Source organism: Nerophis ophidion, linkage group LG14 (genome assembly GCF_033978795.1).
Source record: "Nerophis ophidion isolate RoL-2023_Sa linkage group LG14, RoL_Noph_v1.0, whole genome shotgun sequence".
Taxonomy (NCBI): domain Eukaryota; kingdom Metazoa; phylum Chordata; class Actinopteri; order Syngnathiformes; family Syngnathidae; genus Nerophis; species Nerophis ophidion.
This window is the reverse complement of record NC_084624.1, coordinates 5,440,237-5,467,736: the sequence shown is the minus strand read 5'-3', so window position 1 is coordinate 5,467,736 and position 27,500 is coordinate 5,440,237. Positions and strand designations below refer to the sequence as shown.

At 42.9% G+C, this 27,500-nt stretch overlaps 1 protein-coding gene across 1 annotated transcript in view; it reads left to right on the top strand.

The window, feature by feature from the left end:
* The window catches only part of LOC133568022 (receptor-type tyrosine-protein phosphatase mu-like), a 610,514-nt gene that overhangs the window by 299,582 nt on the left and 283,432 nt on the right, over positions 1-27,500 (top strand). Inside the window, exons 8-9 of the mRNA XM_061919713.1 lie at positions 4,311-4,619; positions 11,717-11,826. Coding sequence (XP_061775697.1) covers positions 4,311-4,619; positions 11,717-11,826 — 419 coding nt within the window. The remainder of the gene's footprint in view (positions 1-4,310; positions 4,620-11,716; positions 11,827-27,500) is intronic.

Below are 27,500 nucleotides of genomic sequence, written 5' to 3'. Positions count from 1 at the left end.
ATATTCCGTACAATTGACCACTAAGTCGTGGTCCACTTTAATCAATTCTTACTACCAGCTAACCCTTAGGCCACGCCCCCCTCCACGGTGCCATCCGTTCAAACTACCGTCCTTGTCGTTTTTACCATGAATTAATTAACGTGGACTCCGAATTAAACAAGTTGAACAATTGACCATTAACTGGTCAATTGTATGGAATATGTACTGAACTGTATAAACCAGGGGTAGGGAACCTATGGCTCTAGAGCCAAATGACTGCATCTGGCTCTCGGATAAATCTGAGCTGACTTTGCTTAACACGATAAGTAATGAATAATTCCACTTGTAATCACAGTGTTGAAAATAATGTTCAAAATATAAAACATTCTCATGCATTTTTAACCCATCCATCCATTTTCTACCGCACCTGTTCAAGTAGTTGCGTTAATGGTAAGAAGTTATTTATTTATAATTGGTTAGTGTGGGGCTTGCCCTCCTGGGGGTTCTTCAGACCCCCAAGCACCGACCTGAGAGCCTGTTTCAGGGTTACAATATTGTTTTATTTCTCAATAAGTTCTCTTTCGTCCTTGCTCGTGCTTTGGCTCCAGCTCCAACCCCGTCTCTCCTCCTGGCTGTTGCTTATAACGGAGCGACAGGTGATTCGATAACAAGGCCCAGCTGGGCCATCTACGCACCTATCGCTGATTTCGAGGCTGATCGTGGCAACACCCTGCTTCGCTGCAGGCCCGCAGGCCACGCCCCCCTCCACAGTTAACTTCCGAATAACACTGTTATTACAAAGAACAAGAGACATGTTATATGTTTAGTGTTAAAAAAATATATATGGCTCTTACGGAAATACATTTTGAAATATTTGGCTTCTTGGCTCTCTCAGGCAAAAAGGTTCCAGACCCCTGGTATAAACTGGACTGTTTCATATAATGTATTCCCTTCCTTTGCAATCTGCTCATATAACTTTCAATCAATCAGTCATGTTATGACCTAAGTTAGTCAGCATTATCCCCATTTATTTAAAATCCCAACATGCCTCATCTTAAAATCCCACAAGCGATCTCATAATGCCGGGCGGCCTCTCCGGGGAAAACGGGCGAAATCGAGCTCCGGCTCTTCCCTAATAGGTGGTAAAGTATTAAGTTCCAGAGAAATAGGCTGCAAATGTAACCTGGAATGGAAATTGATCCTATTACCTCCGGCAGCCTTGTCGGAAAGGTGGGGAGCGGAAGAAAAGAGGATTAGGAAAAAGACCGGGGGTGGGGAAAGGTACGTGTTTGGCGGTGATAGGGCGACGCAGGTGGGGGGGCCGTGTCCCGCCTGGACCCTGTAAACGGCCGGCTAACAAAGGCAGGAAAGGCGGCGTCCTGCGGAGGGATGATACACCTCCTGCTATGTGTTGCTGGTGTCTGCTGGGAGCGAGCAGCAGCAACAGGACTTTGAAACAGGAAGCCGCTTCAAACAAAAGTACAAACCCTGTTTCCATATGAGTTGGGAAATGGTGTTAGATGTAAATATAAACGGAATACAAGGATTTGCAAATCCTTTTCAACCCGTATTCAGTTAACAAAGACAACATATTTGATGTTCAAACTGATAAACATTTTTTAGGGATGCTCATCAAACACTTATTTGGAGCATGCCACAGGTGTGCAGGCTAATTGGGAACAGGTGGGTGCCATGATTGGGTATAAAAACAGCTTCCCCCCCAAAAATGCTCAGTCTTTCACAAGAAAGGATGGGGCGAGGTACACCCCTTTGTCCACAACTGCGTGAGCCAATGTTCAAACAGTTTAACCCTTCTATTATGTTGAGGGTCAATTTGACCCATTTCAGTTTTTGTGTTGATCAAAGTACTGGTTATCCTTTCTTTTTCTTGCAGACATTTGGTGACTTTTCCCTCATCTAGGGTCATGAACTGGTGTGTAAAATCTGGACACTTTGTTGAGTAGTGGAATGTCTTGCATAGTTTGTATACAAAGATGATGTTGCGGGTCATTTTGACCCAGACGCTTTAATGTGGGTAAATAGCCAAAATAAACAAGTCTCTTTGATGTACTTTTTACTTTGATGTACAATTGTTTGTATTTTGATTGCCTCTGAGACCCAGAGCCAGGTGTGTGAAGAGAGGGAACTTTCTCAAACTTGTCCTTGTCACTGTTCTCATGTCATCTCTTTGACAAACTCACCAAAAATGAGCTCCAGAAGGATGACATCTGAGGAGACAAGGACAAGTGTGAGAAAGTTCCCTCTCTTCACACACCTGGCTCTGGGTCTCAGAGACAATCAAAATACAAACAATTGTACATCAAAGTAAAAAGTACATCAAGGAGACATGTTTTATTTTTGGATCTGAACAGCTATTTACCCACATTAAAGCGCCTGGGTCAAAATGACTCGCAACATCATCTTTTTATACAAACTCTGCACAAACATTCTACTACACAACAAAGTGTCCAGATTTACACACCAGTTCATGACCCTAGATGAGGAAAAGTCACCAGATTTCAGCAAGAAAAAGAAGGGATAACCAGTACTTTGATCAATACAAAAACTGAAATGGGTCAAATTGACCCTTAACATAATACAATTGGAATAAAAAATGTATTGTATGTCACTTTTCTAAATGTTTATATAACCTAAAATAAAATTGTTATTGGTTTAACCTGTTTTCTTGACTGTTTTGAGTGCAGGTCAAAAGGACCCGCAACATAATCAATGTCATTTCTTCCAACATAATACAAGGGTTAAGAACAACGTTTCTCAAAGTGCAATTGCAAGAAATTTAGGGATTTCAACATCTACGCTCCATAATATCATCAAAAGGTTCAGAGAATCCGGAGAAATCACTCCACGTAAGCAGCATGGCCGGAAACCAACATTGAATGACCGTGACCTTCGATCCCTCAGACGGCACTGTATCAAAAACTGACATCAATCTCTAAAGGATATCACCACATGGGCTCAGGAACACTTCAGGAAACCACTGTCACTAAATACAGTTTGTCGCTACGTCTTTAAGTGCAAGTTAAAGCTCTACTATGCAAAGCGAAAGCCATTTATCAACAACATCCAGAAATGCTGCCGGCTTCTCTGGGCCCGAGATCATCTAAGGTGGACTGATGCAAAGTGTAAAAGTGTTCTGTGGTCTCTGACGAGTCCACATTTCAAATTGTTTTTGGAAATATTCGACATTGTGTCATCCGGACCAAAGGGGAAGCGAACCATCCAGACTGTTATCGACGCAAAGTTGAAAAGCCAGCATCTGTGATGGTATGGGGGTGCATTAGTGCCCAAGGCATGGGTAACTTACACATCTGTGAAGGCACCATTAATGCTGAAAGGTACATACAGGTTTTGGAACAACATCTAAGCGCCGTCTTTTTCATGGACGCCCCTGCTTATTTCAGCAAGACAATGCCAAGCCACATTCAGCACGTGTTACAACAGCGTGGCTTTGTAAAAAAAATAGTGCGGGTACTTTCCTGGCCCGCCTGCAGTCCAGACCTGTCTCCCATGGAAAATGTGTGGCGCATTTTGAAGCGTAAAATACGACAGCGGACTGTTGAACGACTGAAGCTCTACATAAAACAAGAATGAGAAAGAATTCCACTTTCAAAGCTTCAACAATTTTTTTCCTCAGTTCCCAAACGTTTATTGAGTGTTAAAAGAAAAGGTGATGTAACACAGTGGTGAACATGCCCTTTCCCAACTACTTTGGCACGAATTGCAGCCATGAAATTCTAAGTTAATTATAATGTCACGGCGGTATAGCTCGGTTGGTAGAGTGGCCGTGCCAGCAACTTAAGGGTTTCAGGTTCGATTCCCGCCTCCACCATCCTAGTCACTGCCGTTGTGTCCTTGGGCAAGACACTTTACCCACCTCTCCCGGTGCCACCCACACTGGTTTAAATGTAACTTAGATATTGGGTTTCACTATGTAAATTCACTTCACAATTATTATTTGCAGCAAAAAAACAAAGTTTATGAGTTTGAACATCAAATATCTTGTATTTGTAGTGCATTAAATTGGGTTGAAAAGGATTTGCAAATCATTGTATTCTGTTTATATTTACATCTAACACAATTTCCCAACTCATATGGAAACAGGGTTTGTACCCGGGTGTCAAATGTAAAAAAAAAAAAAAAGTGCAGCATGAGAAAAGAACAACCCGTGTGCCTCGGCATACATTCCAGCCATTTGCCTCCTTTTATTGAGACTAATGTGCAGCACCTGGCGTTCCGCGACACCTAATTGATGGGCGCCATGTGAGCTCACGCCTCTCCCCCCCTCCCCCCCCCCTTCCGCCCCCCCGCAGAACCCATGCACGGCCCGCGGCGCCTGGAGGTTCTGGACGTCCAGTCCAAGCAGGTGACGGTGCGCTGGGAGCCCCTGGGCTACAACGTGACCCGCTGCCACAGCTACAACCTGACCGTGCAGTACCGCTCCAGGGTGGGCGGCAAGGACCAGACCCGCGAGGAGGTCTGCTACGACACCCAGAGCCGCCACCCGCAGCACACCATCCACAACCTCACGCCCTTCGCCAACCTCAGCGTCCGGCTGGTGCTTCGCAACCCCGAAGGCGTCAAGGAGAGCGGCGAGCTGGAGGTGCAGACCGACGAGGACGGTGAGAATCGGGTGATGATAGTTGTCTCGACTTGAAGGTATCAATCAATCAGTGTTTACTTATATAGCCTTAAATCAATGGTGTCTCAAAGGGCTGCACAAGCCATAACGACATACTCAGATCCCACATCAGGGCAAGAAAAAACTCAACCCGACCAGAACAATGGACGTTGAGTGAATCTAACATAATAGTGAGAGTCCAGTCCATAGTGGATCTAACATAATAGTGAGAGTCCAGTCCATAGTGGATCTAACATAATAGTAAGAGTCCAGTCCATAGTGGATCTAACATAATAGTGAGAGTCCAGTCCATAGTGGATCTAACATAATAGTGAGAGTCCAGTCCATAGTGGATCCAATATAATAGTGAGAGTCCAGTCCATAGTGGATCTAACATAATAGTGAGAGTCCAGTCAATTGTGGATCGAACATAATAGTGAGAGTCCATTCAATAGTGGATCCAACATAATAGTGAGAGTCCAGTCCATAGTGGATCTGACATAATAGTGAGAGTCCAGTCCGTAGTGGATCTAAAATAATAGTGAGAGTCCAGTCCATAGTGGATCTAACATAATAGTGTGAGAGTCCAGTCCATAGTGGATCTAACATAATAGTGTGAGAGTCTAGTCCATCGTGGATCTAACATAATAGTGAGAGTCCAGTCCATAGTGGATCTAATATAATAGTGTGAGGGTCCAGTCCATAGTGGATCTAACATAATAGTGTGAGAGTCCAGTCCATAGTGGGTCTAGCATAATAGTGAGAGTCCAGTCCATAGTGGATCTAACATAATAGTGTGAGAGTCTAGTCCATAGTGGATTTAACATAATAGTGTGGGTCTAGTCCATAGTGGATCTAACATAATAATGTGAGAGTCCAGTCCATATTGGATCTAACATAATAGTATGAGAGTCCAGTTCATAGTAGATCTAACATAATAGTGAGAGTCCAGTCCATAGTGGATCTAACATAATAGTGAGAGTCCAGTCCATAGTGGGTCTAACATGATAGTGAGAGTCCAGTCCATAGTTGATCTAACATAATAGTGTGAGAGTCCAGTCCATAGTGGATCTAACATAGTAGTGTGAGAGTCCAGTCCATATTGGATCTAACATAATAGTGAGAGTCCAGTCCATAGTGGATCTAACATAATAGTGAGAGTCCAGTCCATAGTGGGTCTAGCATAATAGTGAGAGTCCAGTCCATAGTGGATCTAACATAATAGTGTGAGAGTCTAGTCCATAGTGGATTTAACATAATAGTGTGGGTCTAGTCCATAGTGGATCTAACATAATAATGTGAGAGTCCAGTCCATATTGGATCTAACATAATAGTATGAGAGTCCAGTCCATAGTAGATCTAACATAATAGTGAGAGTCCAGTCCATAGTGGATCTAACATAATAGTGAGAGTCCAGTCCATAGTGGGTCTAACATGATAGTGAGAGTCCAGTCCATAGTTGATCTAACATAATAGTGTGAGAGTCCAGTCCATAGTGGATCTAACATAGTAGTGTGAGAGTCCAGTCCATATTGGATCTAACATAATAGTGAGAGTCCAGTCCATAGTGGATCTAACATAATAGTGAGAGTCCAGTCCATAGTGGGTCTAACATGATAGTGAGAGTCCAGTCCATAGTGGATCTAACATAATAGTGAGAGTCCAGTCCATAGTGGATCTAACATAATATTGTGAGAGTCCAGTCCATAGTGGATCTAACATAATAGTGAGAGTCCAGTCAATTGTGGATCGAACATAATAGTGAGAGTCCATTCAATAGTGGATCCAACATAATAGTGAGAGTCCAGTCCATAGTGGATCTGACATAATAGTGAGAGTCCAGTCCGTAGTGGATCTAACATAATAGTGAGAGTCCAGTCCATAGTGGATCTAACATAATAGTGTGAGAGTCCAGTCCATAGTGGATCTAACATAATAGTGTGAGAGTCTAGTCCATCGTGGATCTAACATAATAGTGAGAGTCCAGTCCATAGTGGATCTAATATAATAGTGTGAGAGTGCAGTCCATAGTGGATCTAACATAATAGTGTGAGAGTCCAGTCCATAGTGGGTCTAGCATAATAGTGAGAGTCCAGTCCATAGTGGATCTAACATAATAGTGTGAGAGTCTAGTCCATAGTGGATTTAACATAATAGTGTGGGTCTAGTCCATAGTGGATCTAACATAATAATGTGAGAGTCCAGTCCATATTGGATCTAACATAATAGTATGAGAGTCCAGTCCATAGTGGATCTAACATAATAGTGAGAGTCCAGTCCATAGTGGATCTAACATAATAGTGTGAGAGTCCAGTCCATAGTGGATCTAACATAATAGTGTGAGAGTCCGGTCCATAGTGGATCTAACATAATAGTGAGAGTCCAGTCCATAGCTGATCTAACATAATAGTGAGAGTCCAGTCCATAGTGGATCTAACATAATAGAGTCCAGTCCATAGTGGATCTAACATAATAGTTCATTTCCAGTCCATAGTGGATCTAGCAAAATATTGTGAAAGTCCAGTCCATAGTGGATCCAACATAATAGTGAGAGTCCAGTCCATTGTGGATCTAACATAATAGTTCATTTCCAGTCCATAGTGGATCTAGCAGAATATTGTGAAAGTCCAGTCCATAGTGGATCTAACATAATAATGTGAGAGTCCAGTTAAAAGTATATCTACTTTATTTGTCATTATTTATATTTTCTGAACAAATGATGTAATAATATATATCGGCCACGTCCTGCTGTGTCGCTGATTCAAACATGAGGCGGGCGTCATTAGTTCTTGCAGTCCAAAGCAGAAGATCTTGGGTTTGAACCCTGGTCGTGGTGAAAAAGTTTGGTATTTTTTAATGTTGTTCAAATAGTTGAATATCCTAAACTTCAGGATATGGAAAAAAAAAGTGGACTATTAAAAAAAATCACGCTGATTATCAAAGATGTTATATGAGCGAAAATTATAGCTCAATTAAAGCTGTATTGTGTGGCTCAAGGGAATATAATTAATATGGTGCCAATGATTTCAGCCTTTCAGAGTTATTTTTGGACAGCCAGTTTTAGACCTTGGTATTTTTGAAAGGTTAGTTACAGCCCTGAGTGCAAGTGTGCTAAATAGTCGCGTATAATAGGTGAGCTTGGTACATTTCCTGTGGCCTAGTATTGATAAGTTAAAGTGCTGCTATCATAGTTTGGTTTAAGTTTATTTTGAACATGTATGCACTATTCAGTCACAATATGATACATCATATAATTATCATATTTTCATTTCTTTTCACAACATGCCCGAAAAGGAGTAGGAAGAAGCAAAACTTATTTAATCCCAAACCTTTTCCTCTTCATTGATATTACTGACACATATCACTGCAAAAACTGAAATCTAAATAAGATTAAATATCTCAAATAAGGGTAATGTTTGCCTATTTTTTTGCCTGATAAGATAACTCTTATCATTAAGCAGATTTTATTTTAGTGTTTTACTTGTTTTAAGTGTTTATGACTTATATTGGGTAAAACATGCTTAAAAGAAGAAGCTATGTCAGCAACACTCAAGTATAAAACCCATTTTTCAAAGTAATCATTTCTTATTTCAAGCATGAACAAAAAAAATCATGACTTTGACACAATTGTGTCTCACGCACCTGTTTTCAAGCACCACAGCGCAATTTGAGCCTGTAGTCGCCAGGCAGTAAGCCTGGCGACATCATTTTCTACTCACCCTCGACGGGCGTGAGCATAGCTCGGTTGGTAGAGTGGCCGTGCCAGCAACTTGAGGGTTTCAGGTTCGATTCCCGCTTGTGCCGTCCTAGTTACTGCCGTTGTGTCCTCGGGCAAGACACTTTACCCACCTGCTCCCAGTGCCACCCACGCTGGTTTAAATGTAACTTAGGTATTGGGTTTCACTATGTAAAGCGCTTTGAGTCACTAGAGAAAATCCATCCATCCATCCATCATCTTCCGCTTATCCGAGGTCGGGTCGTGGGGGCAACAGCCTAAGCAGGGAAACCCAGACTTCCCTCTTCCCAGCCACTTCGTCTAGCTCTTCCCAGGGGATCCCGAGGCGTTCCCAGGCCAGCCGGGAGACAACGTGTCCTGGGTCTTCCCCGTGGCCTCCTACCGGTCGGACGTGCCCTAAACACCTCCCTAGGGAGGCGTTCGGGTGGCATCCTGACCCTGAATCCGAGGTTCGACTATCCGACGTAGCCTCCTCTCCAGTACACCTGAATAAACCTTACCGGGAAGGCTGAGGAGTGTGATCCCACGATAGTTGGAACACACCATCCGGTCCCCCTTCTTAAAGAGAGGAACCACCACCCCGGTCTGCCAATCCAGAGGTACCGCCCCCGATGTCCACGCGATGCTGCAAAGTCTTGTCAACCAAGACAGCCCCAAAGCATCCAGAGCCTTAATGAACTCCGGGCGGATCTCGTCCACCCCTGGGGCCTTGCCACCGGGGAGCTTTTTAACTACCTCAGCGACCTCAGCCCCAGAAATAGGAGAGTCCACCACAGATTCCCCAGGCACTGCTTCCTCACAGGAAGACGTGTTGGTGGGGTGGGATTGAGGAGGTCTTCGAAGTATTCCTTCCACCTATCCACAACATCCGCAGTTGAGGAAAAGCGCTATATAAATATAATTCACTTCACTCGACACACCCTTGTTATCCATGCCGATGATCCATGTCCCTTTTCTCGTTCAAAGTATGTTTTTCGTTATTCATGCCATAGTGCAAGTTTTGTTTTATGTCCATAGTTTTGCCTTAGTGCAAGTTTTTATTTTCATAGCCAAGTTTTAAACCTCCGCTGAGAGCGCCTTTTGTTTGTTCCTTCATTCCATCCATTTCCTACCGCTTATTCCCTTTGGGGTCGCTGGTGCCGATCTCAGCTACAATCAGGCGGAAGGCGGTGTACACCCTGGACAAGTCGCCATCTCATCACAGGGCTTTTTTGTTCCTTTTCATAGTAAAATTAAAATATGTCATTACCTTCACGTCGTGTCCGGTCCACTCGCTTTGCACCCCGGGAAAACAAACCACACCATAGTCCACGCCTTGACAATTTCTAACACTTAGGGAGGTTTGTGTCATGTTTGTCCTCCTACAGAAACCATATTAAAACATTGTTTTTCCCTAATCTTTTTCCATAAGTACAAATAGGATGCCTGGAGGCCACCGGGAGAAAATCTTCAGGGTTGGCAAATCTGGCATGTACAGCACTAGAGTCATACTTAAGACTATAAAAATGGGACACATCACCTCCCTGCTTGGAACTCAGCATCAAGGGTTGGAATTGGGGGTCAAATCACCCCAAAATTATTCCCGGGCGGGGCCACTGCTGCTGATCACTGCTCCCCTCACCTCCCAGGGTGTGATCAAGGGTGATGGGTCAAATGCAGAGAATAATTTCGCCACACCTAGTGTGTCTGTGAGTATCATCGGTACTTTTTGTTATGTTTATTTAGGGGAGGTGACGGCAACAGACACCAGAGGGCGGTAATGTTCATACATTTTTTATTTATATAGTCAATGTATATATAATAATAACAAAAATACTATATAATGGAGTGTGACAAAATCCAAGAGTGTACACGTGTGACTGTGTGTAGATTAGCTGAAGTGTGTGTTACCAAAGTGTTGACGAGAGCGAAGGAACGAGGAAGTCCATGGAGCAGGCAGGATCAGGGGCGGGAGAGAGGCTTCAGAGTCCAGGGGCGAGCGAGGAGTCGAGGAACAACGAGGGAGGCAGTCGAAATCCAGGGCAACGGAAGGAAAACAGTGCTGAAACACGGGAGAAGACAAAGGACACATCAAGCTACGGAGAGGAAACAAAAATAGAGCATACAGCTTCGCTGACGGTTAACCATATGAGAACTAAGTTCCCGCAAGGATCCCTGGGTCCACTGGTCTTTCAAGCCGCTCGACCTCATTATTTCCAGGTGTGTAGAAAGGCAATCGTCTGCAGGCTTGTAGCTGCGTGGGCGTGCTGCTCTCAGCGCGACCATGTGCTGTCAGCTGAGAGAGCACATGTGGGCGTGGCCCGCGGTGCGCTCGTTATGAGGCACAGATGAGGACGCATTGGAATGTGCCCTGGCCATGACACTTTTAACTTTAATAAGGCCTTCTTGCCCCAATTTGTACTGCAGTTTACGAACACTAAGCGTCTGATCAATGAATGGCGTTCCATGCGTTTAGATCGTGGCGCCACGACTTGAAAGCGCCGACTCCTCCTCGCCGTCCTCCCGCCTGAGACAAAGGACACATCAAGCCACGGAGAGGGAACAAAAATAAAGCATAGCTTTACGCTTACGGTTCACCATATGAGAACTAAGTTCCCGCAAGGATCCCTGGGTCCACTGGTCTTTTAAGCAGCTCGACCACATCAATTCCAGGTGTGTAGAAAGGCATTCGTCTGCAGGCTTGTAGCTGCGTGGGCGCGCTGCTCTCAGCGCGAGCAGGTTGCGGGTCCGAGCGCGCTGTCAGCTGAGAGCGCGCATGTGGGCGTGGCCCGCGGTGCGCTCGTTATGAGGCACAGATGAGGACGCATTGGAATGTGCCCTGGCCATGACACTTTTAACTTTAATAAGGCCTTCTTGCCCCAATTTGTACTGCAGTTTACGAACACTAAGCGTCTGATCAAAGAGAGGCGTTCCATGGGTTTGGATCGTGGCGCCACGACTTGAAAGCGCCGACTCCTCCTCGCCATCCTCCCGCCTGACTGATCCCACGGGAAGACCTCGTACAGGCTGCAGCCCCTTGAAGATAAATCCCCGTCTCCGCATGCTTCCTGTGTTCTAGAATGAAAGCGGTTCGAGGATCAGATGCTACGCACATTAATAATGCAGACACGTCACCTCCTTTTATTTATATCAATCCCGCCGTACAGTCTGAGCGTCGTTATCGTCAAGCACTTGACATTTCCCCGCATAAATCCACATCCAAATATGTTTGTCCGGTGTCATGTTGGTGTAACGGGCGTCCTTGAGAAGCTCTTTAGGCGATTGTCGCGACGACATAAATCAACCCGTCGAGGAATTGGCGCGGTTTCCGACTTTTATTGAGTTGCGGGTGTCGCTAATGACGGCCGTGTCTTGTCCCGCAGTGCCCGGCACCGTCCCCCTGGAGTCCATTCAGGGCAGCGCCTACGAGGAGAAGATCATCCTGACGTGGCGGGAACCGGCCCAGACGTACGGCGTCATCACTCAGTATGAGGTAGGACAGAAGTGCTCACAATGCAATCCTATTTCAGATATGTTCAGATTATAGCTAAATAGCTCATTTCCATCTGCAGTCCCTGGCTACCTCAATTAAAAGGGATACAAAAATCATGCAATGAAATTATAACAATAAAATACAAGTTGATGTGTGGCCACCTTAGTGACCGTGTGAGCAGCTTTGGTTGCTCCAAAGCCACTTTTTAACTTCAACTGTGAATGAAGAGTAATCGGTTTGACTTTTCAAAGTTTGTTGTCGTTCCATTCCTTTATGGCTTTATATGAAAAGGCAAAAGAGGTTTTACATCTGGGTACATTACACCAGTGGTTCTCAAATGGGGGTACGTGAGATTTTTTTGAAAATATTCTAAAAATAACAACAATTCAAAAATCCCTTATAAATATATTAATTGAGTAATACTTCAAAAAAATATGAATACAAGTTCGGAAAATGTGAAAAAAAATATAACAATGCAATATTCAGTGTTGACAGCTATATTTTTTTGTGGACATGTTCCATAAATATTGATGTTAAAGTTTAGAATTAAGTTCATGAATGCAGATGGATCTCTATTACAATCCCCAAAGAGGGCACGTTTTACTTCTATGTGTAAAAAAATCTTTATTTATAATTGAATGACTTGTTTATTTTTCAACAAGTTTTTAGTTATTTTTATATCCATCCATCTTCTTCCGCTTATCCGAGGTCGGGTCGCGGGGGCAACAGCCTAAGCAGGGAAACCCAGACTTCCCTCTCCCCAGCCACTTCGTCTAGCTCTTCCCGGGGGATCCCGAGGCGTTCCCAAGCCAGCCGGGAGACATAGTCTTCCCAACGTGTCCTGGGTCTTCCCCGTGGCCTCCTACCGGTTGGACGTGCCCTAAACACCTCCCTAGGGAGGCGTTCGGGTGGCATCCTGACCAGATGCCTGAACCACCTCATCTGGCTCCTCACCATGTGGAGGAGCAGCGGCTTTACTTTGAGTTCCTCCCGGATGGCAGAGCTTCTCACCCTATTTCTAAGGGAGAGACCCGCCTACCAGCGGAGGAAACTCATTGTACCCGTGATCTTGTCCTTTCGGTCTTGACCCAAAGCTCATGACCATAGGTGAGGATGGGAACGTAGATCGACCGGTAAATTGAGAGCTTTGCCTTCCGGCTCAGCTCCTTCTTCACCACAACGGATCGATACGTCTGCATTACTGAAGACGCCGCACCGATCCGCCTGTCGATCTCACCATCCACTCTTCCCTCACTCGTGAACAAGACTCCTAGGTACTTGAACTCCTCCACTTGGGGCAGGGTCTCCTCCCCAACCCGGAGATGGCACTCCACCCTTTTCCGGGCGAGAACCATGGACTCGGACTTGGAGGTGCTGATTCTCATTCCGGTCGCTTCACACTCGGCTGCGAACCGATCCAGTGGGAGCTGAAGATCCCGGTCAGATGAAGCCATCAGGACCACATCATCTGCAAAAAGCAGAGACCTAATCCCGCGGTCACCAAACCGGAACCCCTCAACGCCTTGACTGCGCCTAGAAATTCTGTCCATAAAAGTTACGAACAGAATCCGTGACAAAGGGCAACCTTGGCGGAGTCCAACCCTCACTGGAAATGTGTCCGACTTACTGCCGGCAATGCGGACGCGATATTTTTATATCTTTTTTTCCAAATAGTTCAAGAAAGACCACTACAAATGAGCAATATTGTGCACTCTTATACAATTTAATGAATCAGAAACTGATGACATAGTGCTGTATTTTACTTATTTTTCAACCAAAAATGCTTCGCTCTGATTAAAGGGTACTTGAATTAAAAACATTTTCACAGGGGGTACATCACTGCAAAAAAGTTGAGAACCACTGCACCCTGGTGGAGGCTCGTGTGTTTCTCGTCCACACAGGAGATGTCAACTGGACAAAGTGCTTAAGTGGCGCTGGTCCAGCGTTATTTATGATTTGATGGGCCGTTCATATTGATGCTAATCTTTGAATGGTAGACAAATTAAGAATTTTTGAGGGATTATTTGTGCAAAGTTTCCCATGTCAGTGTCATTTTGCCTGCCTGGGACTAACGTGTTGTCTAATATTAACTACATAGTTAAAACCCAATGGCATTGACTACAAAATAATCTGATAAGATGATTTTCCACAAGTTTCCCCTTTGATGGGAGTAGAAATGATCCGTCAAACTGTCACCATAATAACAAAAAAACCTTTATAGACCATGCATAGGGCTGGGCGATACGGCCTTTTTTTAATATCTCGATATTTTTAGGCCATGTCTCGATACGTGATATATATCTCAATATTTTTTGCCTTAGTCTTGAATGAACAATTGACACATATAATCACAGCAGTATGATGATTCTATGTGTCTACATTAAAACATTCTTCTTCATACTGCATTAATATATGCTACTTTTAAACTTTCATGCAGAGAGGGAAACCACAACTAAGTCAATTGACCAAAACTGTATTTACCATGAATTGATTAACGTGGACCCCGACTTAAACAAGTTGAAAAACTTACTGGGGTGTTACCATTTAGTGGTCAATTGTACGGAATATGTACTGTACTGTGCAATCTACTAATAAAAGTATCAATCAATCAATCAAATTTATTAAACAGTTATCAAGCAGTGGCACAAACATTCATGTCATTTCCAAAACAGAAAGTGCAAGATTGTCAGAGACATTTTAAAACAAACTATGAGTGCACTTTTGTGCATGATGTCACTAAGATGACATATCAATCAATCGATCAATGTTTCCTTATATAGCCCTAAATCACTAGTGTCTCAAAGGGCTGCACAAGCCACAACACAAACCACTACGACATCCTCGGTAGGCCCACATAAGGGCAAGGAAAACTCACACCCAGTGGGACGTCGGTGACAATAATGACTATGAGAACCTTGGAGAGGAGGAAAGCAATGGATGGCGAGCGGGTCTAACATGATACTGTGAAAGTTCAATCCATAATGGATCGAACACAGTCGCGAGAGTCCAGTCCAAAGCGGATCCGACACAGCAGCGAGAGTCCCGTTCACAGCGGAGCCAGCAGGAAACCATCCCAAGCGGAGGCGGATCAGCAGCGCAGAGATGTCCCCAGCCGATACACGGGCAAGCAGTACATGGCCACCGGATCGGACCGGACCCCCTCCACAAGGGAGAGTGGGACATAGGAGGAAAAAGAAAAGAAATGGCAGATCAACTGGTCTAAAAAGGGAGTCTATTTAAAGGCTAGAGTATACAAATGAGTTTTAAGGTGAGACTTAAATGCTTCTACTGAGGTAGCATCTCGAACTGTTACCGGGAGGGCATTCCAGAGTACTGGAGCCCGAAATGAATACGCTCTATAGCCCGCAGACTTTTTTTCATCAATCAAAACACTAAATTAAAGTGCACTTTTTTTGTACAGAACCCCACTACAATAGTTTAAAACAAATAAAGTGCACTTTTGTGCATGATGTCACTAAGATGACATAGCAAAACAACACTAAATTAAAGTGCACTTTTTTGTACAGAACGCCACTACAATAGTTTAAAACAAATAAAGTGCACTTTTGTGCAGCATGATGTCACACAAGATATTTCAATAACTGTCAAATAAAAATGAGCGGCATAATAGGAAATCAAATAGTTTATGTGCTTTGCTATGTGGTAGGTTCCTGCGGACGTTATCTCCTTCTGTTGTTGACTATTTATTTCATACGGTGTTGATGCGGAAATGGTTGCCTCGGCATTTTGTAGGTGTGGCACCGAACGGAGATGTTGACATGCGGAGTTTCAAGCACTCTTCATTCTCTAGCGCAGGGGTCAGGAACCCTTTTAGCTGAGAGAGCCAAGAAAGCCAAATATTTTAAAATGTATTTCTGTAAAAGCCATATAACCTTTTTTTTTTTAACACTGAACACAACTAAACGCGTGCATTTTTAAGTAAGACCAACATTTGTAGAGTATAATAGGTCTTTTATTCTTTGTAGTAACATTGTTATTCTGAAGCTAACTGTGGAGGGGGGCGTGGACTGCGGGCCTGCAGCGAAGCGGGGTGTTGCCACGATCGGGCTCGAAATCAGCGACAGGTGCATAAATGGCCCACCTGGGCTTTGTTATCTAATCACCTGTCGCTCTGTTATAAGCAGCAGCCAGGGGGAGAGACGGGGTTGGAGCTGGAGCCAGAGCGCGAGCGAGAAAGCAACTGAGAGACTTATTGAAAAATAAAACAATATTGTAACCCTGAAACAGGCTCTCATGTCGGTACTTGGTGGTCTGAAGGACCCCCAGGAGGGCAAGCTCCACACTAACCAATAATAAATAAATAACTTCTTACCATTTACGCAACTTCTTGAACAGGTGCGGTTGAAAACAAATGGATGGATTAAAAATGCATGAAAATGTTTTTCATTTTGAACGTCATTTTTACCACTGTAATTACAAGTGGAATTATTCATTACTTTTTGTATTAAGCAATGTCAGCTCAGATTTATCCGAGAGCCGGATGCAGTCATCAAAAGAGCCACATCTGGCTCGCGAGCCATAGGTTCCCTACCCCTGCTCTAGCGGGTGACTTTTCAGATGATGCTACATATTAGCAGCAATGCTACTTTTTGCCCCACACTAAACAAATCACAGTTGGCTGTTCAACATCTTCCCGCTTGAAGCCGAACCACCGCCAGACTATAGACTCTGTGTTGTTTTTCTTGGGAATTATTTCTTCCTTCATTTGTTACCAGATTCACGCCTTCTTTCTCTCGTATTACCACTCGCACCAGAGCTAACGTTACCCATGTCGCTACCTCTCTGCTCCGCGAGGGCGTGTACGTATGTGACGTATGTAAGAAGGTGCGCTTGTTTTATGTCTTTGTGAGAAGGAGAGACAAGAAAGAGTGGGAAACGCATGCAGTGTAATGCCCGCAGCTAAAAGCAACCGCGTGAGAACGTATACTCGAAATTCACGATGTAATCATTTTCTATATCGCGCAGAGACAAACCCGCGATATATCGAGAATATCGATATATCGCCCAGCCCTAACTGTGCAGGCGATCATTTTAACGGTCATAGTTTTAGGCTTCCATTTTATCCCATGAACTTGCAACATTTTTCTCGTGAAAGTTTTAGGGTTTTTCCTTTAGCATTAGTGTGTTTTTGGTGTAAAAGGGTTCAATTTTTAATAATTTTTTTTATTTTTGTGTTCTTCTTGGCCGCTGTATATACATTATTTTTTTATGTCTGTCGCACCGAAACGTTCACACAGGCCGCCATCGTCTTTTGCCCTTCGAACTCGGCAGAAAACACAATCTCAGAAACGCAGTCGACAGAGCATCAAGCAAATGTTGACTTAAGGCTGCACGCAATCCTTGTTCACTGGCTTCACCGCGACCTCAACACGGCAAACACACACACACACACACACACACACACACACACACACACACACTGGTTATCATTTGGAATGGGGACCAAGTTGTTGTTCGGGACTTGTGGGGACCACACTTTCTACAGGTTGTGGAGGCATACAAAAAAATTGGTAAAATGGCCACTGCCCAGTTAGCTCATACACGTCTTTAAATCTCTGGATTGATGAAGTAATGTGCTGATCATACTTAGTGGGGACTCTGGGGAAAAAGAGTTAATATGGTTCATAGGGACCACATTTAAATCATTTTGCATAATTCGCTTCTCACATTAGTGTGTTTTTGGTGTTGGATCATTTCTGTTTGGTGTAAAAGGGAACCATTTTTAATGTATTTTTTTATTTTAGTGTTCTTCTGGGCCGCTGTGTATATATTCTTTTTTTGTATGTCTGTCACATTGAAACGTTCACACAGGCCGCCATCGTCTTGTGCCCTTCGAACTCGGTAGAAAACACAATCTCAGAAACGCAGTCGACAGAGCATCAAGCAAATGTTGACTTAAGGCTGCACGCAATCCTTGTTCACTGGCTGCACCGCGACCTCAACACGGCAAACACACGCACTCACACACACACACACACATATATACACACTCACATACACTGGTTATCAATTGGAATGGGGACTAAGTTGTTGTTCGGGACTTGTGGGGACCACCCTTTCTACAGGTTATGGAGGCATACAAAAAAATTGGTAAAATGGCCACTGCCCAGTTAACTCATACACGTCTTTAAATCTCTGGATTAATGAAGTAATGTGCTGATCATACTTACTGGGGACTCTGGGGAAAAAGAGTTAATATGGTTCATAGGGACCACATTTAAATAATTTTGCATAATTCGCTTGTCACATTAGTGTGTTTTTGGTGTTGGATCATTTCTGTGTTTGGTGTAAAAGGGAACAATTTTTAATTGTTTTTTTTATTTTTGTGTTCTTCTTGGCCGCTGTATATACATTATTTTTTTATATCTGTCGCACCGAAACATTCACACAGGCCGCCATCGTCTTGTGCCCTTCGAACTCGGCAGAAAACACAATCTCAGAAACGCAGTCGACAGAGCATCAAGCAAATGTTGACTTAAGGCTGCACGCAATCCTTGTTCACTGGCTGCACCGCGACCTCAACACGGCAAACACACACACACACACACACACACACTGGTTATCATTTGGAATGGGGACCAAGTTGTTGTTCGGGACTTGTGGGGACCACACTTTCTACAGGTTGTGGAGGCATACAAAAAAATTGGTAAAATGGCCACTGCCCAGTTAGCTCATACACGTCTTTAAATCTCTGGATTGATGAAGTAATGTGCTGATCATACTTAGTGGGGACTCTGGGGAAAAAGAGTTAATATGGTTCATAGGGACCACATTTAAATCATTTTGCATAATTCGCTTCTCACATTAGTGTGTTTTTGGTGTTGGATCATTTCTGTTTGGTGTAAAAGGGAACCATTTTTAATGTATTTTTTTATTTTAGTGTTCTTCTGGGCCGCTGTGTATATATTCTTTTTTTGTATGTCTGTCACATTGAAACGTTCACACAGGCCGCCATCGTCTTGTGCCCTTCGAACTCGGTAGAAAACACAATCTCAGAAACGCAGTCGACAGAGCATCAAGCAAATGTTGACTTAAGGCTGCACGCAATCCTTGTTCACTGGCTGCACCGCGACCTCAACACGGCAAACACACGCACTCACACACACACACACACATATATACACACTCACATACACTGGTTATCAATTGGAATGGGGACTAAGTTGTTGTTCGGGACTTGTGGGGACCACCCTTTCTACAGGTTATGGAGGCATACAAAAAAATTGGTAAAATGGCCACTGCCCAGTTAGCTCATACACGTCTTTAAATCTCTGGATTAATGAAGTAATGTGCTGATCATACTTACTGGGGACTCTGGGGAAAAAGAGTTAATATGGTTCATAGGGACCACATTTAAATAATTTTGCATAATTCGCTTGTCACATTAGTGTGTTTTTGGTGTTGGATCATTTCTGTGTTTGGTGTAAAAGGGAACAATTTTTAATTGTTTTTTTTATTTTTGTGTTCTTCTTGGCCGCTGTATATACATTATTTTTTTATATCTGTCGCACCGAAACATTCACACAGGCCGCCATCGTCTTGTGCCCTTCGAACTCGGCAGAAAACACAATCTCAGAAACGCAGTCGACAGAGCATCAAGCAAATGTTGACTTAAGGCTGCACGCAATCCTTGTTCACTGGCTGCACCGCGACCTCAACACGGCAAACACACTCACACACACACACACACATATATACACACTCACATACACTGGTTATCATTTGGTATGGGGACCAAGTTGTCGTTCGGGACTTGTGGGGACCACCCTTTCTACAGGTTATGGAGGCATACAAAATAATTGGTAAAATGGCCACTGCCCAGGTAGCTCATACACATCTTTAAATCTCTGGATTTATGAAGTAATGTGCTGATCATACTTACTGGGGACTCTGGGGAAAAAGAGTTAATATGGTTCATAGGGACCACATTTAAATCATTTTGCATAATTCGCTTGTCACATTAGTGTGTTTTTGGTGTTGGATCATTTCTGTGTTTGGTGTAAAAGGGAACCATTTTTAATGTATTTTTTAAATTTTAGTGTTCGTCTGGACCGCTGTGTATATATTCTTTTTTCTGTATGTCTGTCACATTGAAACGTTCACACAGGCCGCCATCGTCTTGTGCCCTTCGAACTCGGCAGAAAACACAATCTCAGAAACGCAGTCGACAGAGCATCAAGCAAATGTTGACTTAAGGCTGCACGCAATCCTTGTTCACTGGCTGCACCGCGACCTCAACACGGCAAACACACTCACACACACACACACACATATATACACACTCACATACACTGGTTATCATTTGGTATGGGGACCAAGTTGTCGTTCGGGACTTGTGGGGACCACCCTTTCTACAGGTTATGGAGGCATACAAAATAATTGGTAAAATGGCCACTGCCCAGGTAGCTCATACACATCTTTAAATCTCTGGATTTATGAAGTAATGTGCTGATCATACTTACTGGGGACTCTGGGGAAAAAGAGTTAATATGGTTCATAGGGACCACATTTAAATCATTTTGCATAATTCGCTTGTCACATTAGTGTGTTTTTGGTGTTGGATCATTTCTGTGTTTGGTGTAAAAGGGAACCATTTTTAATGTATTTTTTAAATTTTAGTGTTCGTCTGGACCGCTGTGTATATATTCTTTTTTCTGTATGTCTGTCACATTGAAACGTTCACACAGGCCGCCATCGTCTTGTGCCCTTCGAACTCGGCAGAAAACACAATCTCAGAAACGCAGTCGACAGAGCATCAAGCAAATGTTGACTTAAGGCTGCACGCAATCCTTGTTCACTGGCTGCACCGCGACCTCAACACGGCAAACACACTCACACACACACACACACATATATACACACTCACATACACTGGTTATCATTTGGTATGGGGACCAAGTTGTCGTTCGGGACTTGTGGGGACCACCCTTTCTACAGGTTATGGAGGCATACAAAATAATTGGTAAAATGGCCACTGCCCAGGTAGCTCATACACATCTTTAAATCTCTGGATTTATGAAGTAATGTGCTGATCATACTTACTGGGGACTCTGGGGAAAAAGAGTTAATATGGTTCATAGGGACCACATTTAAATCATTTTGCATAATTCGCTTGTCACATTAGTGTGTTTTTGGTGTTGGATCATTTCTGTGTTTGGTGTAAAAGGGAACCATTTTTAATGTATTTTTTAAATTTTAGTGTTCGTCTGGGCCGCTGTGTATATGTTCTTTTTTCTGTATGTCTGTCACATTGAAACGTTCACACAGGCCGCCATCGTCTTGTGCCCTTCGAACTCGGCAGAAAACACAATCTCAGAAACGCAGTCGACAGAGCATCAAGCAAATGTTGACTTAAGGCTGCACGCAATCCTTGTTCACTGAATGCACCGCGACCTCAACACGGCAAACACACTCACACACACACACATACACACATATTTTACACACTCACATACACTGGTTATCAATTGGAATGGGGACCGAGTTATTGTTCGGGACTTGTGGGGACCACCCTTTCTACAGGTTGTGGAGGCATACAAAAAAATTGGTAAAATGGCCACTGCCCAGTTAGCTCATACACGTCTTTAAATCTCTGGATTGATGAAGTAACGTGCTGATCTTACTTACTGGGGAATCTGGGGAAAAAGAGTTAATACAGTTCATAGGGACCACATTTAAATCATTTTGCATAATTCACACAAATTTGTACATGACAACTGAGGACCATTCAAAAAAAAGAAGTTCAAATTAAATATGACATGTTCCTCAGAATACAGCACTACAGCTGTCCTTTTAAATGTACCAGTTTCAGCCCAAAGAGGGGGCCGCTGTGCAAATGTCTCACACTCAAACTAACCAGTAAACATGTTTTATGGGCCGAAGCTTAAAAATCACTTAGGCATCTTCAGAATGGATCTCACTATCATTTAAAAAGGGTTTCCCTTTAGGGGACCTGTTTTTGTGTCCCCATACCGTGAAAAGGTCTCCTAAAGGTGACTGTGTAAACAGAGCCATGTCCCCATTAAGTCAGCATTGCCAGAAAACAAACTAACCAGTAAACATGTTTTATGGGCCGAAGCTTAAAAATCACTTAGGCATCTTCAGAATGAATCTGACTATCATTTAAAAATGTTTCCCTTTAGGTGACCTTTTTTTGTGTCCCCATACCATTAAAAGGTCCCCTAAAGGTGACTGTGTAAACAGAGCCATGTCCCCATTAAGTCAGCATTGCCAGAACACAAACTAACCAGTAAACATGTTTTATGGGCCAAAGCTTAAAAATAACTTCTTCAGAATGGATCTGACTATCATTTCAAAAAGTTTCCCTTTAGGGGACCTGATTTTTTTGTCCCCATACCGTCAGAGGTCCCCTAAAGGTCTAAACAGATCGATGTCCCCATTAAGTCCGATTTGCCAGAACAGAAACTTACCAGTAAACATATTTTATGGGCCAAAGCTTAAAAATCAGTTACGCATCTTCAGAATGGATCTGACTATCATTTAAAAAAGGTTTTTCTTTAGGGGTCCTGTTTTTGTGCCCCTATACCGTCAGAGGTCCCCTAATGGTCTAAACAGAGCGATGTCCCCATTAAGTCCGATTTGCCAGAACTCAAACTAACCAGTAAACATGTTTATGGGCCAAAGCTTAAAAATCTCTTAGGCATCTTCAGAATGGATCTGACTATCATTTAAAAACATTTCCCTTTAGGGGACCTATTTTTTTGGTCCCCATACCGTCAAAGGTCCTCTAAAGGTCTAAACAGAGCGATGCCCCCATTAAGTCCGATTTGCCAGAACACAAACTAACCAGTAAACATGTTTTATGGGCCAAAGCTTAAAAATCATTTAGGCCTCTTCAGAATGGATCTGACTATCATTTAAAAAGGTTTCCCTTTATAGGACCTGTTTTTTTGGTCCCCATACCGTCAAAGGTCCTCTAGAGGTCTAAACAGAGCGATATCCCCATTAAGTCCGATTTGCCAGAAAACAAACTAACCAGTAAACATGTTTTATGGGCCAAAGCTTAAAAATCACTTAGGCATCTTCAGAATGGATCTGACTATCATTTAAAAATGTTTCCCTTTATAGGACCTGTTTTTTTGGACTCCATACCGTCAGAGGTCCCCTATGGTCTAAACAGAGCGATGTCCCCATTTAGTCCGCATTGCCAGAACACAAACTAACCAGTAAACATGTTTTATGGGCCAAAGCTTAAAAATCACTTAGGCATCTTCAGAATGGATCTGACTATCATTTAAAAATGTTTCCCTTTATAGGACCTGTTTTTTTGGACTCCATACCGTCAGAGGTCCCCTATGGTCTAAACAGAGCGATGTCCCCATTTAGTCCGCATTGCCAGAACACAAACTAACCAGTAAACATGTTTTATGGGCCAAAGCTTAAAAATCAGTTATGCATCTTCAGAATGGATCTGACCATCATTTAAAAACGTTTCCCTTTAGGGGACCTATTTTTTTGGTCCCCATACCGTCAAAGGTCCTCTAAAGGTCTAAACAGAGCGATGTCCCCATTAAGTCCGATTTGCCAGAAAACAAATTAACCAGTAAACATGTTTTATGGGCCAAAGCTTAAAAATCAGTTACGCATCTTCAGAATGGATCTGACTATCATTTAAAAAAGGTTTTTCTTTAGACGACCTGTTTTTGGGTCCCCATACCGTCAGAGGTCCCCTAAAGGTCTAAACAGAGCGATGTCCCCATTAAGTCCGATTTGCCAGAACACAAACTAACCAGTAAACATGTTTTATGGGCCAAAGCTTAAAAATTACTTAGGCATTTTAAGAATGGATCTGACTATCATTTAAAAAAGGTTTCCTGTTTTTTTTGGTACCCATACCGTCCCTGAAAGGTGACTGTGTAAACAGAGCGATGTCCCCATTAAGTCAGCATTGCCAGAACACACACACACACACACACACACACACACACACACACACGGTCACACAAATGCACCTTGATCTTAACCGTCTTACGGTTTGGGAAGTAATCCCGCCGCCTTTCCCACAGATTGATTCCCTCTCTGGTTGCTGTTTGCTCACTGCGCTGTTATTTTGACTAGTTTAGCCAGGGGGGGGGCCTCCCTCGCTCGCTCGCCCTCTCTCTCTCTTTGGGTGAGATTGAACCGAGTGCGGGGGTTTGTTTAGTCAAGCATATGCATCCCAGGCGTGAAGGAAACCATGTCCGTAATATATTTAGAAGAAAAAAACAAACAAACGTGGGTTTTGCCGGTGTGCGCCTGACTGACTTAAAGAGCAACACGTCTGTGCTGTTTGTCTTTTTTTAAATTTCATGCTACATGCAAAAGCGTTCAGCGTTGCTCTGCCTCCCGGCTGTTACTGTCACAGTAAACAAGCTATAAGTCTCATTATAATTCATGTTGGTGATAAAATGGGGAAACGGGGCAGCAAAGTGCTCGCCCACACGCCGCACCTTCGCTTTATTTGACGTTTACATGACTTTATTTTACTGTAAAATACGCCCCTGTGTGGGGAAAAAGCACCGTCTAATACAAACCCCGTTTCCGTATGAGTTGGGAAATTGTGTTTGATGTAAATATAAACAGAATACAATGATTTGCAAATCCTTTTCAACCCATATTCAGTTGAATATGCTACAAAGACAACATATTTGATTATTTTGCAAATAATCATTAACTTTAGAATTTGATGCCAGCAACACGTGACAAAGAAGTTGGGAAAGGTGGCAATAAAATACTGATAAAGTTGAGAAATGCTCATCAAACACTTATTTGGAACATCCCACAGGTGATTGGGTATAAAAACAGCTTCCCAAAAAAAATGCTCAGTCTTTCACAAGAAAGGATGGGGCGAGGTACACCCCTTTGTCCACAACTGCGTGAGCAAATAGTCAAACAGTTTAAGAACGACGTTTCTCAAAGTGCAAATGCAAGAAATTTAGGGATTTCAACATCTACGCTCCATAATGTCATCAAAAGGTTCAGAGAATCTGGAGAAATCACTCCACGTAAGCGGCATGGCCGGAAACCAACATTGAATGACCATGACCTTCGATCCCTCAGAAGGCACTGTATCAAAAACCGACATCAATCTCTAAAGGATATCACCACATGGGCTCAGGAACACTTCACAAAACCACTGTCACTAAATACAGTTGGCCGCTGCATCTGTAAGTGCAAGTTAAAGCTCTACTATGCAAAGCGAAAGCCATTTATCAACAACATCCAGAAACGCCGCCGGCTTCTCTGGGCCCGAGATCATCTAAGATGGACTGATGCAAAGTGGAAAAGTGTTCTTCGATCCAACGAGTCAACATTTCAAATTGTTTTGGAAATATTCGACATCGTGTTATCCGGACCAAAAAGGAAGCGAACCATCCAGACTGTTATCGACGCAAAGTTGAAAAGCCAGCATCTGTGATGGTATGGGGGTGCATTAGTGCCCAAGGCATGGGTGACTTACACATCTGTGAAGGCACCATTAATGCTGAAAGGTACATACAGGTTTTGGAACAACATATGCTGCCATCTAAGCGCCGTCTTTTTCATGGACGCCCCTGCTTATTTCAGCAAGACAATGCCAAGCCACATTCAGCACGTGTTACAACAGCGTGGCTTCGTTAAAAAAAGAGTGCGGGTACTTTCTCGGCCCGCCGGCAGTCCACACCTGTCTCCCGTGGAAAATGTGTGGCGAATTATGAAGCGTAAAATACGACAGCGGAGACCCCGGACTGTTGAAGGACTGAAGCTCTACATAAAACAAGAATGGGAAAGAATTCCACTTTCAAAGCTTCAACAAATAGTTTCCTCAGTTCCCAAACGTTTATTGAGTGTTGTCAAAAGAAAAGGTGATGTAACACAGTGGTGAACATGCCCTTTCCCAACTACTTTGGCACGTGTTGCAGCCATGAAATTCTAAGTTAATTATTATTTGCAAAAAAACAAAGTTTATGAGTTTGAACATGAAATATATTGTCTTTGTGGCATATTCAACTGAATATGGGTTGAAAAGGATTTGCAAATCATTGTATTCTGTTTATATTTACATCTAACACAATTTCCCAACTCATATGGAAACGGGGTTTGTGTGTGTGTGTGTGTGTGTGTGTGTGTGTGTGTATATATATATGTGTGTGTTTAATTTTCCTTAAGGAATCAATATAGTACTATATATATATATATATATATATATATATATATATATATATATATATATATATATATATAGCTACTATGTCAATTTAGGTCAAAATCAATCATTCATTAAAAAACTTTGCTTCACTGCAGTAAAACATGGACGCAGCTCACTTAAATTGAGAAATGGTCCTACAGTGTGTCAACATTTAATAGCCCTCCATCAAAAGCGTGCAAAGGCCATCAAAGTGTGCCTAATGAGGCCGCCTGGTGTACGCCATAACTCTTTTTAAAACCGCCGCCGTTCATTCAGTAAGAGCGTAAGTGCCGAGGTTACACCCCATTTATTTATTTCTCCCGGACATATTGAGATTTTACACATGCGCACTGGCCACGCTCCATAAATCCTTCTTCCTGTGTGGGGGGGGGGAACATGTAAAGCAATAGTACAGCAGAGGCCTAATGTCTCCCGCACAGTGGAATGTTTTCCCATTATTTCCCCCCCGTCACTTTCATTAGGGCCGCGCGCGTCGGCGTTGACGTGTAATTTCAAACGGCTCGCCCTGAAACGTGATATCGGAGACGGCGGCAGACAGAAAGACTAAATGACAGAAGGCTCCCAAGCATTTCCAAACTTGATGGACACAAATTATGCTGCACGCCGAACTCTCTTTTGTGTTCCTTAATTGGAATTATAATGGAGTTTTCTTTCCCTTTTTTTTTTTTTTTTTTATGAGCGGGACTTATTCTAAATGGATATTAGGAGAAAACACTCCTTAACCTGATTGCCTCCCTGCAGACTGAAGACGGTGTGCATGCTGGCACTGGTGTGTCACTATGCACGTATACACCACAATTACAGCATTCTTGCTCTCCCACGAGGCCACCGTTCAGGTTTTACGGACAAATTTTGGAAAAGCTGACATTAAAGGCCTACTGAAAGCCACTACTAGCGACTACGCAGTCTGATATCCGTAATATCGCTAAAATGCGCTCCATTTTGTCCACTAAAGACGCCGAGATCATTATCCATGCGTTTATTACGCCTCGTCTCGATTACTGTAACGTATTATTTTCGGGTCTCCCCATGTCTAGCATTAAAAGATTACAGTTGGTACAACATGCGGCTGCTAGACTTTTGACAAGAACAAGAAAGTTTGATCATATTACGCCTGTACTGTATATACCTTTATATACATATATACATACATATATACCTATACTGTATATACCTTTATATACATATATACATACATATATACCTATACTGTATATACCTTTATATACATATATACATACATATATACCTATACTGTATATACCTTTATATACATATATACATACATATATACCTATACTGTATAACCCCCTTTATATACATATATACATACATATATACCTATACTGGCTCACCTGCACTGGCTTCCTGTGCACTTAAGATGTGACTTTAAGGTTTTACTACTTACGTATAAAATACTACACGGTCTAGCTCCAGCCTATCTTGCCGATTGTATTGTACCATA